Source organism: Gymnodraco acuticeps, unplaced genomic scaffold (assembly GCF_902827175.1).
Source record: "Gymnodraco acuticeps unplaced genomic scaffold, fGymAcu1.1, whole genome shotgun sequence".
In the NCBI taxonomy this organism is placed as follows: Eukaryota; Metazoa; Chordata; class Actinopteri; order Perciformes; family Bathydraconidae; genus Gymnodraco; species Gymnodraco acuticeps.
The window spans coordinates 186,084-204,946 of record NW_022990505.1 but is presented as its reverse complement, the minus strand read 5'-3'; the positions used below and the strand labels follow the sequence as shown (position 1 = coordinate 204,946).

The 18,863-nt window shown below is 45.3% G+C and overlaps 1 protein-coding gene and 1 long non-coding RNA gene across 9 annotated transcripts in view; one reads left to right on the top strand and one right to left on the bottom strand.

The window, feature by feature from the left end:
• The window catches only part of LOC117553102, a 28,394-nt gene extending 16,389 nt beyond the window's left edge, over positions 1 to 12,005 (bottom strand). Inside the window, exon 1 of the long non-coding RNA XR_004570077.1 lies at positions 11,819 to 12,005. This is a non-coding gene — a long non-coding RNA (uncharacterized LOC117553102). The remainder of the gene's footprint in view (positions 1 to 11,818) is intronic.
• A 1,031-nt stretch (positions 12,006 to 13,036) lies between these two features.
• LOC117553095 (NLR family CARD domain-containing protein 3-like) overlaps positions 13,037 to 18,863 on the top strand; it is a 33,243-nt gene continuing 27,416 nt past the window's right edge. For 2 of the 8 annotated variants that reach the window (XM_034226881.1, XM_034226874.1), the window contains exons 1-3: positions 13,084 to 13,258; positions 15,399 to 15,512; positions 17,913 to 18,031. In XM_034226881.1, coding sequence (XP_034082772.1) covers positions 13,249 to 13,258; positions 15,399 to 15,512; positions 17,913 to 18,031 — 243 coding nt within the window. In that variant the 5' untranslated portion in view covers positions 13,084 to 13,248. Of the gene's footprint in view, positions 13,259 to 15,398; positions 15,513 to 17,912; positions 18,084 to 18,863 lie in introns of those variants that run through there. The other 6 variants (XM_034226876.1, XM_034226879.1, XM_034226880.1 and 3 more) reach the window with 6 other exon arrangements.

Here is an 18,863-nt window from a genome sequence, read left to right as displayed (position 1 = left end):
GATCCAGTCTTCTGGGCTGACACACTCCTCACTCTCTACAGCCTTTTCCCTCTCAGGTGATCCTGTCTTTGGGCTGACACACTCCTCACTCTCTACAGCCTTTTCCTCTCTCAGGTGATCCAGTCTTTGGAGCTGACACACTCCTCACTCTCTACAGCCTTTTCCCTCTCAGGTGATCCCTGTCTTTGGGCTGACACACTCCTCACTCTCTACAGCCTTTTCCCTCTCAGGTGATACTGTCTTTGGGCTGACACACTCCTCACTCTCTAACAGCCTTTTCCCTCTCAGGTGATCCAGTCTTTGGGCTGACACCACTCCTCACTCTCTACAGCCTTTTCCCTCTCAGGTGATCCTGTCTTTGGGCTGACACACTCCTCACTCTCTACAGCCTTTTCCCTCTCAGGTGATCCCTGTCTTTGGGCTGACACACTCCTCACTCTCTACAGCCTTTTCCCTCTCAGGTGATCCTGTCTTTGAGCTGACCCAACTCCTCACTCTCTACAAGCCTTTCCCTCTCAGGTGATCCTGTCTTTGAGCTGACACACTCCTCACTCTCTACAGCCTTTTCCCTCTCAGGTGACCCTGTCTTTGGGCTGACACACTCCTCACTCTCTACAGCCTTTTCCCTCTCAGGTGATCCTGTCTTTGGGCTGACACACTCCTCACTCTCTACAGCCTTTTCTCCTCTCAGGTGATCCTGTCTTTGGGCTGACACACTCCTCACTCTCTACAGCCTTTTCCCTCTCAGGTGATCCTGTCTTTGGGCTGACACACTCCTCACTCTCTACAGCCTTTTCCCTCTCAGGTGATCCTGTCTTTGGGCTGACACACTCCTCACTCTCTACAGCCTTTTCCCTCTCAGGTGATCCTGTCTTTGAGCTGACACACTCCTCACTCTCTACAGCCTTTTCCCTCTCAGGTGATCCAGTCTTTGGGCTGACACACTCCTCACTCTCTACAGCCTTTTCCCTCTCAGGTGATCCTGTCTTTGAGCTGACACACTCCTCACTCTCTACAGCCTTTTCCCTCTCAGGTGATCCTGTCTTTGGGCTGACACACTCCTCACCTCTACAGCCTTTTCCCTCTCAGGTGATCAGCCTTTTCCCTCTCAGGTGATCCTGTCTTTGGGCTGACACACTCCTCACTCTCTACAGCCTTTTCCCTCTCAGGTGATCCTGTCTTTGAGCTGACACACTCCTCACTCTCTACAGCCTTTTCCCTCTCAGGTGATCCTGTCTTTGGGCTGACACACTCCTCACTCTCTACAGCCTTTTCCCTCTCAGGTGATCCTGTCTTTGGGCTGACACACTCCTCACTCTCTACAGCCTTTTCCCTCTCAGGTGATCCTGTCTTTGAGCTGACCACACTCCTCACTCTCTACAGCCTTTTCCCTCTCAGGTGATCCTGTCTTTGAGCTGACACACTCCTCACTCTCTACAGCCTTTTCCCTCTCAGGTGATCCTGTCTTTGGGCTGACACACTCCTCACTCTCTACAGCCTTTTCCCTCTCAGGTGATCCTGTCTTTGGGCTGACACACTCCTCACTCTCTACAGCCTTTTCCCTCTCAGGTGATCCTGTCTTTGGGCTGACACACTCCTCACTCTCTACAGCCTTTTCCCTCTCAGGTGATCCCTGTCTTTGGGCTGACACACTCCTCACTCTCTACAGCCTTTTCCCTCTCAGGTGATCCTGTCTTTGGGCTGACACACTCCTCACTCTCTACAGCCTTTCCCTCTCAGGTGATCCATGTCTTTGAGGCTGACACACTCCTCACTCTCTACAGCCTTTTCCCTCTCAGGTGATCCTGTCTTTGAGGCTGACACACTCCTCACTCTCTACAGCCTTTTCCCTCTCCGGTGATCCTGTCTTTGGGCTGACCCACTCCTCCCTCTCTACAGCCTTTTCCCTCTCAGGTGATCCTGTCTTTGGCTGACACACTCCTCACTCTCTACAGCCTTTTCCCTCTCAGGTGATCCTGTCTTTGGCTGCCACACTCCTCACTCTCTACAGCCTTTTCCCTCTCAGGGTGATCCTGTCTTTGGGCTGACACACTCCTCACTCTATACAGCCTTTTCCCTCTCAGGTGATCCTGTCTTTGAGCTGACACACTCCTCACTCTCTACAGCCTTTTCCCTCTCAGGTGATCCTGTCTTTGGGCTGACACACTCCTCACTCTCTACAGCCTTTTCCCTCTCAGGTGATCCTGTCTTTGGGCTGACACACTCCTCACTCTCTACAGCCTTTTCCTCTCAGGTGATCCTGTCTTTGGGCTGACACACTCCTCACTCTCTACAGCCTTTTCCCTCTCAGGTGATCCTGTCTTTGGGCTGACACACTCCTCACTCTCTACAGCCTTTTCCCTCTCAGGTGATCCTGTCTTTGGGCTGACACACTCCTCACTCTCTACAGCCTTTTCCCTCTCAGGTGATCCTGTCTTTGGGCTGACACACTCCTCACTCTCTACAGCCTTTTCCCTCTCAGGTGATCCTGTCTTTGGGCTGACACACTCCTCACTCTCTACAGCCTTTTCCCTCTCAGGTGATCCTGTCTTTGGGCTGACACACTCCTCACTCTCTACAGCCTTTTCCCTCTCAGGTGATCCTGTCTTTGGGCTGACACACTCCTCACTCTCTACAGCCTTTTCCCTCTCAGGTGATCCTGTCTTTGGGCTGACACACTCCTCACTCTCTACAGCCTTTTCCCTCTCAGGTGATCCTGTTCTTTGAGCTGACACACTCCTCACTCTCTACAGCCTTTTCCCTCTCAGGTGATCCTGTCTTTGGGCTGACACACTCCTCACTCTCTACAGCCTTTTCCCTCTCAGGTGATCCTGTCTTTGGGCTGACACACTCCTCACTCTCTACAGCCTTTTCCCTCTCAGGTGATCCTGTCTTTGGGCTGACACACTCCTCACTCTCTACAGCCCTTTTCCCTCTCAGGTGATCCTGTCTTTGGCTGACACACTCCTCACTCTCTACAGCCTTTTCCTCTCTCAGGTGATCCTGTCTTTGGGCTGACACACTCCTCACTCTCTACAGTCTTTTCTCTCTCAGGTGATCCTGTCTTTGAGCTGACACACTCCTCACTCTACAGCTTCCCTCTCAGGTGATCCTGTCTTTGAGCTACACATTCCTTCACTCTCTACAAGCCTTTTCTCTCTCAGGTGATCCTGTCTTTGGCTGACACACTCCTCACTCTCTACAGCCTTTTCCCTCTCAGGTGATCCATGTCTTTGGGCTGACACACTCCTCACTCTCTACAGCCTTTTCCCTCTCAGGTGATCCTGTCTTTGGGCTGACACACTCCTCACTCTCTACAGCCTTTTCCCTCTCAGGTGATCCAGTCTTTGGGCTGACACACTCCTCACTCTCTACAGCCTTTTCCCTCTCAGGTGATCCTGTCTTTGGGCTGACACACTCCTCACTCTCTACAGCCTTTTCCCTCTCAGGTGATCCTGTCTTTGGGCTGACACACTCCTCACTCTCTACAGCCTTTTCCCTCTCAGGTGATCCTGTCTTTGGGCTGACACACTCCTCACTCTCTACAGCCTTTTCCCTCTCAGGTGATCCTGTCTTTGGGCTGACACACTCCTCACTCTCTACAGCCTTTTCCCTCTCAGGTGATCCTGTCTTTGGGCTGACACACTCCTCACTCTCTACAGCCTTTTCCCTCTCAGGTTGATCCTGTCTTTGAGCTGACACACTCCTCACTCTCTACAGCCTTTTCTCCTCTCAGGTGATCCATGTCTTTGGGCTGACACACTCCTCACTCTCTACAGCCTTTTCCCTCTCAGGTGATCCTGTCTTTGGGCTGACACACTCCTCACTCTCTACAGCCTTTTCCCTCTCAGGTGATCCTGTCTTTGGGCTGACACACTCCTCACTCTCTACAGCCTTTTCCCTCTCAGGTGATCCAGTCTTTGGGCTGACACACTCCTCACTCTCTACAGCCTTTTCCCTCTCAGGTGATCCTGTCTTTGGGCTGACACACTCCTCACTCTCTACAGCCTTTTCCCTCTCAGGTGATCCTGTCTTGGGCTGACACACTCCTCACTCTCTACAGCCTTTTTCCCTCTCAGGTGATCCTGTCTTTGAGCTGACACACTCCTCACTCTCTACAGCCTTTTCCCTCTCAGGTGATCCTGTCTTTGGGCTGACACACTCCTCACTCTCTACAGCCTTTTCCCTCTCAGGTGATCCTGTCTTTGAGCTGACACACTCCTCACTCTCTACAGCCTTTTTCCCTCTCAGGTGATCCTGTCTTTGGGCTGACACACTCCTCACTCTCTACAGCCTTTTCCCTCTCAGGTGATCCTGTCTTTGAGCTGACACACTCCTCACTCTCTACAGCCTTTTCCCTCTCAGGTGATCCTGTCTTTGGGCTGACACACTCCTCACTCTCTACAGCCTTTTCCCTCTCAGGTGATCCTGTCTTTGGGCTGACACACTCCTCACTCTCTACAGTCTTTTCTCTCTCAGGTGATCCTGTCTTTGGGCTGACACACTCCTCACTCTCTACAGCCTTTTCTCTCTCAGGTGATCCTGTCTTTGAGCTGACACACTCCTCACTCTCTACAGCCTTTCCCCTCTCAGGTGATCCTGTCTTTGAGCTGACACACTCCTCACTCTCTACAGCCTTTTCCCTCTCAGGTGATCCTGTCTTTGGGCTGACACACTCCTCACTCTCTACAGCCTTTTCCTCTCAGGTGATCCTGTCTTTGAGCTGACACACTCCTCACTCTCTACAGCCTTTTCCCTCTCAGGTGATCCTGTCTTTGGGCTGACACACTCCTCACTCTCTACAGCCTTTTCCCGCTCAGGTGATCCTGTCTTTGGGCTGACACACTCCTCACTCTCTACAGCCTTTCCCTCTCAGGTGATCCTGTACTTTGGGCTGACACACTCCTCACTCTCTACAGCCTTTCTCTCTCAGGATTCCTAGTCTTTCTTGGGCCTGAACACTCACTCCTCACTCTCTACAGCACTTTTCCCTCTCAGGTTGATCCGTCTTTGGGCTGACACACTCCTCACTCTCTACAGCCTTTCCCTCTCAGGTGATCCTGTCTTTGGGCTGACACACTCCTCACTCTCTACAGCCTTTCCCTCTCAGGTGATCCTGTCTTTGGGCTGACACACTCCTCACTCTCTACAGCCTTTTCTCTCTCAGGTGATCCAGTCTTTGGGCTGACACACTCCTCACTCTCTACAGCCCTTTCCCTCTCAGGTGATCCTGTCTTTGGGCTGACACACTCCTCACTCTCTACAGCCTTTTCCCTCTCAGGTGATCCAGTCTTTGGGCTGACACACTCCTCACTCTCTACAGCCTTTTCCCTCTCAGGTGATCCTGTCTTGGGCTGACACACTCCTCACTCTCTACAGCCTTTTCCCTCTCAGGTGATCCTGTCTTTGGGCTGACACACTCCTCACTCTCTACAGCCTTTTCCCTCTCAGGTGATCCTGTCTTTGGGCTGACACACTCCTCACTCTCTACAGCCTTTCCCTCTCAGGTGGATCCTGTCTTGGCTGACACACTCCTCACTCTCTACAGCCTTTTCCCTCTCAGGTGATCCTGTCTTTGGGCTGACACACTCCTCACTCTCTACAGCCTTTTCCCTCTCAAGTGATCCTGTCTTTGGGCTGACACACTCCTCACTCTCTACAGCCTTTTCCCTCTCAGGTGATCCTGTCTTTGGGCTGACACACTCCTCACTCTCTACAGCCTTTTCCCTCTCAGGTGATCCTGTCTTTGGGCTGACACACTCCTCACTCTCTACAGCCTTTTCCCTCTCAGGTGATCCTGTCTTTGGGCTGACACACTCCTCACTCTCTACAGCCTTTTCCCTCTCAGGTGATCCTGTCTTTGGGCTGACACACTCCTCACTCTCTACAGCCTTTTCCCTCTCAGGTGGTCCTGTCTTTGGGCTGACACACTCCTCACTCTCTACAGCCTTTTCCCTCTCAGGTGGTCCTGTCTTTGGGCTGACACACTCCTCACTCTCTACAGCCTTTTCCCTCTCAGGTGGTCCTGTCTTTGGGCTGCCTGAATTGGTCTGGCTCTCTCCCTGAACTGACCAGCTGGACTTGCCCTGAACCTGTCTGGGCTGGACATAGGGAAAGCATTAATCATTGGATGGGGAAATAACTCAAAACCACAGAATAATGTACAAGATAAAAGATTAGTTAATATTGAACGAAACGTTCGCGAGCGTAACAACACTAGTGGCTTTGCCATGTTTTCCAATGCAAAAAAGTCAGATCTTTGTGACAATACCTGAAAATGCTCAAGACAGCACTATACACAGCCATTTGAAAACTACAGTAAAAGTAACACATTTACACAGAAATTAAAGTTACACACAAATTATGAAATAGTTATCACCTCAGTAAACAATAAATGAATTGAAAGATTACAATAAATTCAATGGCAAATATTGCAAATTAAACTAATTATTTCCTACAGGTTTACTTGTATTTTGTGCTAAAATTCAAAGTATCTCATCTGTATTTACAATACAGCTTGATTCTGCATCTCTACTTACAGCTCGTTGGTCCATGTGAACGTTTACTGGCAACAAGAGACCGCTCACGTTAGCAGCTCTTAGCTAGCCTAGCTAAATCATTTGAACAATAATAACCCATAATATCACAATTCGGCATATTTAAACAAAATCAACCACAACTACCAACATTCACAGCCCTTCAACTCTGGGCTAATATGCAGTGCTTGAATTGGAATGAAAAAGGTGCCAGTACTCTAAAATCAGCAACTTTTTCAAGTCAATTTTATATATACAGCCCACAAACAAGAATTTGGCTACTATAATGCTGGTGGGTTTGTCTCTTTACTACTGTATATTTTAGAAAGGTTCACTGTACTTAACATTTGTTATGATAGGCAGCGGATATGGCTAAAGCTCAGTAAGGTCAATATTAACTGAAAATATAGCAATCAAAGTCTAGATCTTCTGCTGAAGACACATGAAGCAGAGACCTTTCAGGTGAGAGCCCCTCTGGTGGTGTTCAACATTAATGACAAGGAAACAAAGCTCTGGTCAGAAGCATTTTTTATAAAAAGCTTTAACAAAATTAAGTATTTCTGTACATTTTGAATGCAATCTAACTTTCCAACTCAGAAAACGAAAAACGAAAAAGTGCCAAAAGTCTTCTCACATGGCTGAGCTGCTTTGCAATATACTTCACCACTGAAGAATACAAATATGTATAAAGTAAACTATGATGCAATCTAACTTTCCAACTCAGAAAAATGATGAAGAGCATGAACAAAGAACATGTAAAAACAAATGCAAAATTTGCACAATCTAAATTGAGAAACTGTAACTGCAAGTAACAAAGTCTGAGCCATGGTAAAGGGTTACATTGAACACCAAGCTGATCAGATAACTCCCTGGTTGGTCTGAAGTCCTTCTATCTCCAGGATCTGTACAAATCGGCACATTATGCCAAAAGTCTTCTCACTGGGTGAGCTGCTTTGCAATATACTTCACATTGTTAGAAAAGGCTCCAGAAGGCCTTGGGGACATCAGTATCAGGGGCTGGAGCTGGACAGGCTCTTTCATCAGCACTTCTCCTTCCCTTTGCCAGCCAGGACCTCACATACTGTTCCGGATTGAACTGTCCTAGTGATGGTCCATTACATTTAATGAAAACCAGGCTGGACAGTCGGCTGACAGAGAGAGCATTCCTTTTTGCAGTAAGGATATCGTTCATGCAGCTGAATGCCCGCTCACACTCACTAGTGGAGACAGCGATGGTTCGGACTGCTTTCAGTAGAGGCTCCATGGCAGCAGGTGTACGGGATGCCCTGGTTTCCTTGTATTCGCGAAAGCCCTGAACAGTCTCTCTTCTGTCCACTTTCAGCACTTCGCACAAACGTAGCACCTCTACGTCCCCATACTGTACGTCTAACTCCTCTTCAGGCCAACTTCCAGGATGGATAACTTTCATGTCCTGGATTAGCTGATTGTCCCGGGCCTCCCGGCCATGTAATGGGATTTCTCTTGTGCTGACATGAGAGGAGGTTGTGGAAGTCATTCTGTGTCTCAGATTCTCTACCATACTGCGGAAAAACTGACCTGCATGAATCTGTACAAGCCTGCCATTCTCACGCAGAGCAACACCCTTGAAGGACTTCTCAGTAAGAGCTGTATGAACTGTAGTCATGTGTGGGCCAGGCATGGTGACCATTAGGGGTGTAACGGTACACGTACCCGTACCGAAATTATTCGGTACGGGCCCTTCGGTTCGGTACAGGTGTGTACCGAAGTGTACCGAACGAATATAACGTTAAACGTAAAAAATTGAGAACGTGAACAACTTTTTGGAAGTAATCTCAGGTGCTGCGTCGCAGCATTCAGAGTAATTTGGTCACATTGGGTTCAACGCGTCATAGAGCGAGCAAGTCATTTCATTGGATGAGAGGCATACTATGAGAGCTGGTCAGAGGGATGCGTTCAAATGTAGTCAGTAATTTGAGGAACTGTCGAAAATTAATGGCGAACGCAGATAAAGTTGAGCTCGAAAATCCTCCAGCATCATTGAAGTCTCCGGTTTGGGAACATTTTGGTTTCGCAGTTACGTACAAGGATGAAGGACAAAGACAGGTGGACCGAACCAAAGCTGTTTGTCGGCATTGTTCAACTAAAATTGGTTACGCGGCTGGCAATACATCAAACTTGCACACTCTTGAAAAGGCATCACCCGAACGTGAATATCACCGGTACCAAAAGAAAAAAGACTGAAGTGCAAATCCAACTCCCGCTAGCATTTAAGCCTCCACCACTCGCAAAAAGATCAGACCGAGCCAAAGCTATTACAAACGCCAAATATCCTTATGTTGCCATGTTAGCAAAGCGCTACCTGGCTGTATCTGCTACCTCTGTCCCTAGCGAGGAGGGTGTTCTCCACAGCAGGAGACATTGTTAGTGCCAGCAGATCTGCCCTTTCGGCAACCAATGTGGACAAGTTAATTTTTCTTTAAAAAAAACATGAAAATACAATGACAAGCAAGTCATAATGTCAAACTGGCTGCTTAGGTACTAGTACAGTACAGTTCAAATACAGATTATTTCAGTTCATCGAAAAGCTGCACCTTAATGTTTATTTTATTATATTTTGTATTTATTTGAGTGAATATTCACAGTTTAATAATAATTAAAAACCAAAAACTAATAGTTTATGTTTTGTGAGTACTAGTAGCCTACAGTAAAGTTCAAATACAGATTATTTCAGTTCATCGAAATGCTGCACCTTAATGTTTATTTTATTATATTTTGTATTTATTTGAGTGAATACATTATTCACAGTTTAATAATAATAAAAAAAATATATATATATATGTTTTGTTCTGTGAAAAAAAATTCTGCTGTACCGAAAACGTACCGAACCGAACCGTGACCAAAAAACCGAGGTACGTACCGAACCGAAATGTTTGTGAACCGTTACACCCCTAGTGACCATGGATTCAAAAACTCGTATTTCTCGAGTTAAGAGCCTATCTGCTGTAGGCAGTGTCATCTCTCTTTTTTGGAGTTGCCGAGAGAGGTCGCTGAGCTCTGTGAGCGCATCGTACATCAGTCCCAGATTGCTGACAAACGTTGCAGATGTGAGCACATCATCCAGGCCCTTGTACTTTGCTCTGTCTCTGGAATCCCTGCTCGTGTCGTTTGCAGCATTTGTGAAGTGATCATGAAGCACTCGGTAGTTTTCCCAGACTGCTCTGACGCTCCTTTCACTTGAAGCCACCCAGCGGATGGACAAAACACGCCCTATCACCAGGAGACGCTGTCCGACTGCTTGCGCACACTGCGCTAACTGCCTCTGATTTTTGGGGGAGGCATGGAACAAGGAATAGAGTTTGTCAAAAAAGATCTGGAAATGATTGAGCCCTGAGACCTCCTTGACCACATCCCCAACTGCCAGCTCTAGACGATGATTGGAGCAGTGCCACACAAACAGGCTTGGGAATTTACTACACAACTGGGTAGCAACGCCTGTTCTCTTCCCTAGCATGACTGAAGCCCCATCACATGCAAAAGAAACGAAACACTGACCTAAAAAGTCCTCGTTAAAATCTCTTCCAAGACACTCCATTAACGCCTTTGTGATGTCATCAGCCGTTGTTCCATCCAACTCGATCAGCTCCCAAAAAAACGTTTCGGGCTCAGCATCAGCTAATGCTGAGCGTAGACACACAACAAGCACCGTTTTACCACTAATAGTGGTAGATTCATCGACCAAAACACAGAGTTTTCTTTGGTTTTCTGTAATGTCTTTTGCCATTTTTTTCTTCAGCTCATGAGCTATGTGGTCGATGATTTCGCCACAGGTTTTATTGGAGTGCAAAACCCTGCCCACGTTCAGCCCATTCAGTTTCTGTACATTCAAATCAATTGGCATGTCTGTGAATGGCCGGCTATGTTTGCCAATTTGATATGCCGTTCGAAAAAACTCTGATAGTGGTGTCTAATTCAGATTTATGCATAGACTGCACTTGATGTTGAATAGTTTCACGTGAAGCAGATGTAAGGATGTCATCAGCTTTTACATGGGCTTGTGATTCTTTATGTTCTTTGATTTTTTTTCTCAGGCTAGCTTGTTGTTTGCCCTTGTCAACACCGAAATGAGACACTGCACACTCACCCCATTCAGTTGACAGTTTCAGTCCTTGTCCAGTGTGTATTCCCAAAGATTTGACATCTCTGCATATCCGACATCCTAGCTTCTTATCTTTAAGAAGGAGCCATGCATTGGTCTTGCAAAAATATTGCACCTGGTCCGTTGTCCAGCAGTCAGGTGCATCGCTTTGCCCGGTGTTGGTGGTGGCAGTTGAGCCAGCAGCAGCAAACGTTAGAGGCTCTGGAGGAGGCGGCGGAGCTAGTGCTAATGCTAATGCACTAGAACTTGGAGCAGGAGGATCAACCAAAGAAAGCTCCCCATCAGACACAATTTTCAACACAGGCACAGCATTCTCTGTATTTGAAGTTTCTTCCGGCGACAACCGCTGTCTTTTTGCACTTTTATTAATCCACGCTAACATTTTAGAAATGCTAATTTGTGACGTGACTTGCTTTCCTTCTCTCGGGGGCGTGCCTGCTCTGTTCTATCACTCTACATAGCCACCCACTGGGTGGGAGTTGCACTGCATAAACACAACACACGTGCATCTAGGTATGTACATTGTAAAGCATTAAAACATGGTTTTACTAACAGTTTTCAGTATGTTGTTACTTCGGCATTATTATTATTATTATTATTATTTTGAAACGTGTATTACTATTAAATCACGGTCAAATAGGTTAATTTTGACATAGTCGTTTCCACCACAGTATTTACATGGAGAAGATAAGCCCCGCCCCCTTTCCAGCACGTTCTGTTTGAATGACAGGAGTAAACAGCTGACAGCCGCTGTGAAACTCCAGCGGTTAGAGCGATGAGAATGTCCGTTCGGCACCTCATGACGCATCTACTGAGTACCGGGCGGCTGTATATATATATATATGGATGTATAATAAGAACGGCGGGAGAGTGTTGAGTACTGGCACGGTGCATGAGTACCGGAGTACCGCCAGCATGCCGGTACTGAGCAAGAAGTGCCGGTACTCCATGGGTCAGAACCAGAAGTGCCGGTACTGCGTACCGGTGAGTACCGGCCCAATTCCAGCACTGCTAATATGTTGTCACAAGTAGGACTATGCAGTTAATTAGGTCACATCACATTCAATGTAAAAACGTTTTCTACTTTTTTTTTGGACATGTCTCAAAAAGGTAGCCTCGCCAGCCCCAGGCTAACGTTACTTACCATGTATGCCTCCACTCGCTCGTCTCCCGGCGCAGCAGCACCTGCTGGGGTGGTGACCCCGGCACCAAATAGGTCCGTCAATTTAGAATATTTAGCAGCCTCCACCTCCAGAGACTTCAGCTTTTTAAGTCGCAGTTTTTCAGCGCCACCCGGGCGTTTCTTCCGCTTATCCATTTTCAGCTCAGCAGCAGCCCGTCCCGCGACTCCCGCCCATGCCATAAGGTCCCGCCCCACCCTGGTTTGTGTTGTGATTGACAGCACTGTCAGGGCTCTCTGAGCCTGTCAGCCCATGATTGATTGACAATGACAAACAATAGACCAATAATATGTGTTGATGCTTGCAACACCTTGCTAGCCCCCTGTAGCCAATTGGCCGGCCCAATTGGAGGGAATTTAGAGAAAAAAAAGAAAAGAAAAAAAAACATAGCGGACCGGCCCACATTGGGTCAACGGCCCACCGGGACGATGCCCGGTATGCCAGATGGCCAGTCCACCCCTGCTTGGCGCTAACTTCCGTGGAACGATTGAGAGGCTCCACGATCCGCCATTGCTGTAAAAAAGTGGTCCATTGGAGTGAACGGAGATGACGTAACTCTCAGTCTAAATGGCGCTTGGCTGGCCTCCTCTCGCAACAGTGAGTGCAATCTACTGTTTCACCATAACATCTAGAGGGGCGCTGTTTCACTCTTTGTAAAATACTCAATGAGAATGGGGGAGAGACGGGCCGGCAGCGACACACAGCAAAGGAGAATTATTGAAACAAAACAAAGGGTTTTTATTTATTTATTAAAATTATAACTACAATCCGAAAAAACAGGGGAAGCCTGGCTTCCCTTGGCCTCTGTGAGAAAACGCCACTGGTCGCTTTGGATAAAAGCGTATATCAAGTAACAAGTCATGTAATGTAAATAAATAAAAGACTACTTGTGGGCTATCTGTGGGCACTTTCAGACTCTCTAAATAACCCAAACCCCTAGGATTAATGTTTGCTATTTTCAGAAATGAAAAGTTCATGTGGTGGAGCCAGCTACCCGCTATTAAAAAGGGCAGATAACCCACAAGTACCAATACAAGTTTAGAATATAACAGAACACACTTTAATGTATTTCTAAATGTATTTATTTATGGGCAGTAGTTTTAAAGGTATATCGTCTACACAGCCACAGGATGGCGGTCATGTACAGCTAATAGTTTCTCACTTCCTCTTCTCTCTGGGGTGTGGTGTCCTCTGGTGTCACATTGTATTCCGTCTCCTGGTTTATTTTCTTCCTCCCGGTTGGTAAGAGACAGTTTTCAGAGTGAGAGAATCTCAGCTGATCTCTCTAACAGCTGCTACATCTAACTATGCTAACAGCTTGCTAACTATGCTAACAGTATGCTAACTATGCTAACCAAAACAAATACTTGAGGTAGGAGATGAGACTGGTCGAATGTACTTACGTAAGTCACTTTGGATAAAAGCGTCAGCTAAATGCAATGTAATGGAATGTAACAAACTGAAGGGAATCTGTTAGTGTGAGGACCAGAGGGGGTAGAAGTACTCAGATCTGGTACTTGAGTAAAAGTAGAAGTACTCAGATCTGGTACTTTAGTAAAAGTAGAAGTACTCAGATCTGGTACTTTAGTAAAAGTAGAAGTACTCAGATCTGGTACTTGAGTAAAAGTAGAAGTACTCAGATCTGTTACTTTAGTAAAAGTAGAAGTAGTCGAATGTTATACTTTAGTAAAAGTAGAAGTACTCGGATGTTATACTTTAGTAAAAGTAGAAGTACTCAGATCTGGTACTTGAGTAAAAGTAGAAATACTCAGATGTTATACTTTAGTAAAAGTAGAAATACTCAGATCTGTTACTTTAGTAAAAGTAGAAGTAGTCGAATGTTATACTTTAGTAAAAGTAGAAGTACTCGGATGTTATACTTTACTAAAAGTAGAAGTACTCAGATCTGGTACTTGAGTAAAAGTAGAAATACTCAGATCTGGTACTTTAATAAAAGTAGAAGTACTCAGATCTTGTACTTTAGTAAAAGTAGAAGTACTCAGATCTGGTACTTGAGTAAAAGTAGAAGTACTCAGATCTGTTACTTTAGTAAAAGTAGAAGTAGTCGAATGTTATACTTTAGTAAAAGTAGAAGTACTCAGATGTTATACTTTAGTAAAAGTAGAAGTACTCAGATCTGGTACTTGAGTAAAAGTAGAAATACTCGGATGTTATACTTTAGTAAAAGTAGAAGTACTCAGATCTGGTACTTTAATAAAAGTAGAAGTACTCAGATCTTGTACTTTAGTAAAAGTAGAAGTACTCAGATCTGGTACTTGAGTAAAAGTAGAAGTACTCAGATCTGTTACTTTAGTCAAAGTATAAGTAGTCGAATGTTATACTTTAGTAAAAGTAGAAATACTCGGATGTTATACTTTAGTAAAAGTAGAAGTACTCAGATCTGTTACTTTAGTCAAAGTAGAAGTAGTCGAATGTTATACTTTAGTAAAAGTAGAAATACTCGGATGTTATACTTTAGTAAAAGTAGAAGTACTCAGACCTTGTACGTGAGTAAGAGTAGAAGTACTCAGATCTGGTACTTGAGTAAAAGTAGAAGTACTCAGATCTGTTACTTTAGTAAAAGTAGAAGTAGTCGAATGTTATACTTTAGTAAAAGTAGAAATACTCGGATGTTATACTTTAGTAAAAGTAGAAGTACTCGGATGTTATACTTGAGTAATAGTAGAAGTACTCAGATCTTGTACTTGAGTAATAGTAGAAGTACTCAGATCTGGTACTTGAGTAAAAGTAGAAGTACTCAGATCTGGTACTTTAGTAAAAGTAGAAGTACTCAGATCTGGTACTTTAGTAAAAGTAGAAGTAGTCGAATGTTATACTTTAGTAAAAGTAGAAATACTCGGATGTTATACTTTAGTGTAAGTAGAAGTACTCAGACCTTGTACTTGAATAAGAGTAGAAGTACTCAGATCTGGTACTTGAGTAAAAGTAGAAGTACTCAGATCTGTTACTTTAGTAAAAGTAGAAGTAGTCGAATGTTATACTTTAGTAAAAGTAGAAATACTCGGATGTTATACTTTATTAAAAGTAGAAGTACTCGGATGTTATACTTGAGTAATAGTAGAAGTACTCAGATCTTGTACTTGAGTAATAGTAGAAGTACTCAGATGTTATACTTGAGTAGAAGTACTCAGATCTGTTACTTGATGAATTGCCCTTTGAGTTGAAGCACTCAGACTCTATCAGGACATTATCGTCTTTACATTTATAAACTAAATCATTTTTTCAATCATTAAATCATTAATAGCTTTACATTTATTCCATTTTTTTTTAGCATGAATACATTAAAAAAAATCTATAAAGTAATATTAATTAGTCATTAAAACAATGTTAACATCAATGAAGTATTTCTTAAATAAAGGATATTTATTAATGTTATAATTGTTTTAAATCAATATAATTACTTTTACACAAATGAGTTTATTTCTTCCCATTTTTAACATATTATTATTTATTTATTTTATTCAGCGAAAGCATTTTAAATTAATACAATCATACAATAATTTTTTATTTATGCAACGGCAGGGACCTGGACCCTAACCTGGACCTGGACCTGGACCCAGCTGTGTGTCCATGAAGACGGACCGGTGCTATGGATCATCCTGTTACCTTTAAAGCTGGACTTCCTGCAGATGAAGGGTAAGAATTGAAAACTAAATGGAGAGAGGAGATATGAAGTACTGATCAGAGACGTGAAGCGGGGTTACAGAGAGGCCAGAGCAGTTTATGGTGAATACTAGATCAAGGAGGCTGCCAGATGTGTGAGTAGGTGGAGAAAGAGACACTGAGAGAGAGAGAGAAGGAGTTTAGCAGGAGTAATAGGTCTGAGGACTTTTCTGTCGGGGTGTTGAAGTCACCGAGAAGTACCATTGGAGGACCAGTGAAGTACCATTGGAAGACCAGAGAAGTACCATTGGAGGACCAGTGAAGTACCATTGGAGGACCAGTGAAGTACCATTGGAGGACCAGAGAAGTACCATTGGAGGACCAGAGAAGTACCATTGGAGGACCAGAGAAGTACCATTGGAGGACCAGTGAAGTACCATTGGAGGACCAGTGAAGTACTATTGGAGGACCAGTGAAGTACTATTGGAGGACCAGAGAAGTACCATTGGAGGACCAGTGAAGTACCATTGGAGGACCAGAGAAGTACCATTGGAGGACCAGTGAAGTACCATTGGAGGACCAGAGAAGTACCATTGGAGGACCAGAGAAGTACCATTGGAGGACCAGTGAATTACCATTGGAGGACCAGTGAAGTACCATTGGAGGACCAGAGAAGTACCATTGGAGGACCAGTGAAGTATCATTGGAGGACCAGTGAAGTACCATTGGAGGACCAGTGAAGTACCATTGGAGGACCAGAGAAGTACCATTGGAGGACCAGTGAAGTACCATTGGAGGACCAGAGAAGTACCATTGGAGGACCAGAGAAGTACCATTGGAGGACCAGTGAAGTACCATTGGAGGACCAGAGAAGTACCATTGGAGGACCAGTGAAGTACCATTGGAGGACCAGTGAAGTACCATTGGAGGACCAGAGAAGTACCATTGGAGGACCAGTGAAGTACCATTGGAGGACCAGTGAGGTACCATTGGAGGACCATTGGAGGACCAGTGAAGTACCATTGGAGGACCATTGGAGGACCAGTGAAGTACCATTGGAGGACCATTGGAGGACCAGTGAAGTACCATTGGAGGACCAGTGAGGTACCATTGGAGGACCATTGGAGGACCAGTGAAGTACCATTGGAGGACCAGTGGAGGACCATTGGAGGACCAGTGAAGTACTATTGGAGGACCAGTGGAGGACCATTGGAGGACCAGTGAAGTACCATTGGAGGACCATTGGAGGACCAGTGGAGGACCAGTGAAGTACCATTGGAGGACCATTGGAGGACCAGTGAAGTACCATTGGAGGACCAGTGGAGGACCAGTCTCAGGGATGTTAGAAAGGAGGGCATATCATTCCTCCAGGAATCCCCCTAGTGGACTTGGTGAGCGGTAGAGAATAACCATGATCAACTGAATAGGGTGAATTATTGTATCGTAAGAAGGAGTAGGTGACAACTCCATTTAGGGAAGATAAGAAGTGCCTCCCAGTTGGTCTGGGTGTTTGGATGAAGCAATAGCCTGAGTTCAGATCTGCAGGGGTGGAGGTGTTGAAGGTGTGACCCATGTCTCGGTGAGAGCAGGGAAACCCAGGGGTTGTTGGGAGGCGTAGCCCGAAATGAGTGTCAGACTGGCAGTTCCCCAGGCTCCAGGGACCAGGTGTTAGAGGAGCGAGGTGGATAGGTTAGAGCCGGCAGAGTGCGGTGATATGAATCAGTGCAAGGCCTATAATATCTACGAGAAGACACATGGACAGGAATAGAGCCTGTTGTGTCTGTAAGACTGCACACAAAGATCTTTCCAAAGCTCCTGGCTGGTTTCTAAGAAATAGATGGATGCTAGGAAGCAGGATGTAACCACCACTCTGCCTTTATGCAGTACTAGGGTCCTGGATCATCCACATTATTTGTTATTAAAAACTCTGTTGGATCGGTCTGCTCTCTTAGCTGGGACGTCTGTCATGGTGCCACCAGGTATTTCTTCCTCCAGCTGGTCTCAGTCTGAGGACATTGTCCCAGAAGTGACTCTCTGGCTGATGTTGCACAAGTTGTCAGGATGAAGTCCTGCTCTAAGTCCTAAATCACAGCTGCAGGCCTTACTGCAGATGCATGTCCCACTACTAGTTATCAGTTATTTAGTCTGAGGAGCTCATCCTCCCCTTCTCTGTATCTTCTTGAGTTGAGTTGTCAACAAGTCTGTCCCTCAGCATCTCTGAACCAGACTTGTTGGTTGTGAGGTATTCCCTCAGAGACTCTCATTTGTGATGTGGTCTGACCTTTCAACATTGGACACCCTCTTCTTAGTCAGCCCCCCCCCCTCCACCCGCTGAGCCACAGTTATCCTGTTATTCTGTCTTCATCTCAGGACACCTTCAGTCAGCTGTGTGCAGATTAGAGTCTCTAAATGTTCTTGATGTTTTCTCCACAGAGTTCTGCAGGAGTTCTCAGAAGTTCCCAGTGATCAGTCCGCCCCGAAGCATCACACAGACCTGGACTCCATATTTATGGTGTGTACAAATATACATTTACTGTGAACTACAGATGATGGTAATGCGGTCAAAAAACATTTGCCATTCCGGGATCGGACACACCCGATCAGGTGACAAAACAAACCTTAAATACCTGTGGAACCGGACAGTGACACCCTATGGCACACACAGCGATTGTGACAGCCCAAAACCCAAACATGAAACTACATCAAAAGGGCTCTTACAGTACTAATTCAGTTGAAGCGATCCTGTAGGGTTCTGGTATCTGTAATGAGTGAATGTGGCAGTCATGCAATCTTGACTTGAGAGGAGTGCGTAGTTGCTTTGCGTTTTCCCAGTCCAAGTGAGTGGGATGGTATCATTTTGAGAAAAGGTCCACACTCTTGACAGGGTTTTTACCTTCTCTCGCGACATTGGGACAGTTATTTCCTTCCAGTGTAAACTTCAAAGATATAATCAACCGTTTTTTTTTTAACCCCCCGGCCGATCTTTAAGTTAATTTCCTTATGTCACCGGTTAAAACTACTTTAGTCCAAAACATGTCCAGACGAGCCTCAGATTGAACAGTCAGAGCCCCCTTGCTGTTATAGTTCATTACCTAAAGTGATAAACTAAAACAGAGCTTAAACTCTTAAAGTTAGTTCACACTTTTTTTTAATATATATTTTTATTGAAGACACATAAAAAAGACATTTGGTACATTGACAGGGACCACAGTTCAAAGTTACTAGTAACCATTTAGTCTCTACTATTGTGCATCAATTGACAAGCCATGGTTAATTTTCTCTTGAAGGCATACAGTATTTAAGCCACCTTCATAACTCAAACAGACCAGATAGCCAAATATAAGGGAGTAGTGTACCGACTGAACTAAACAAGATAATATTAGC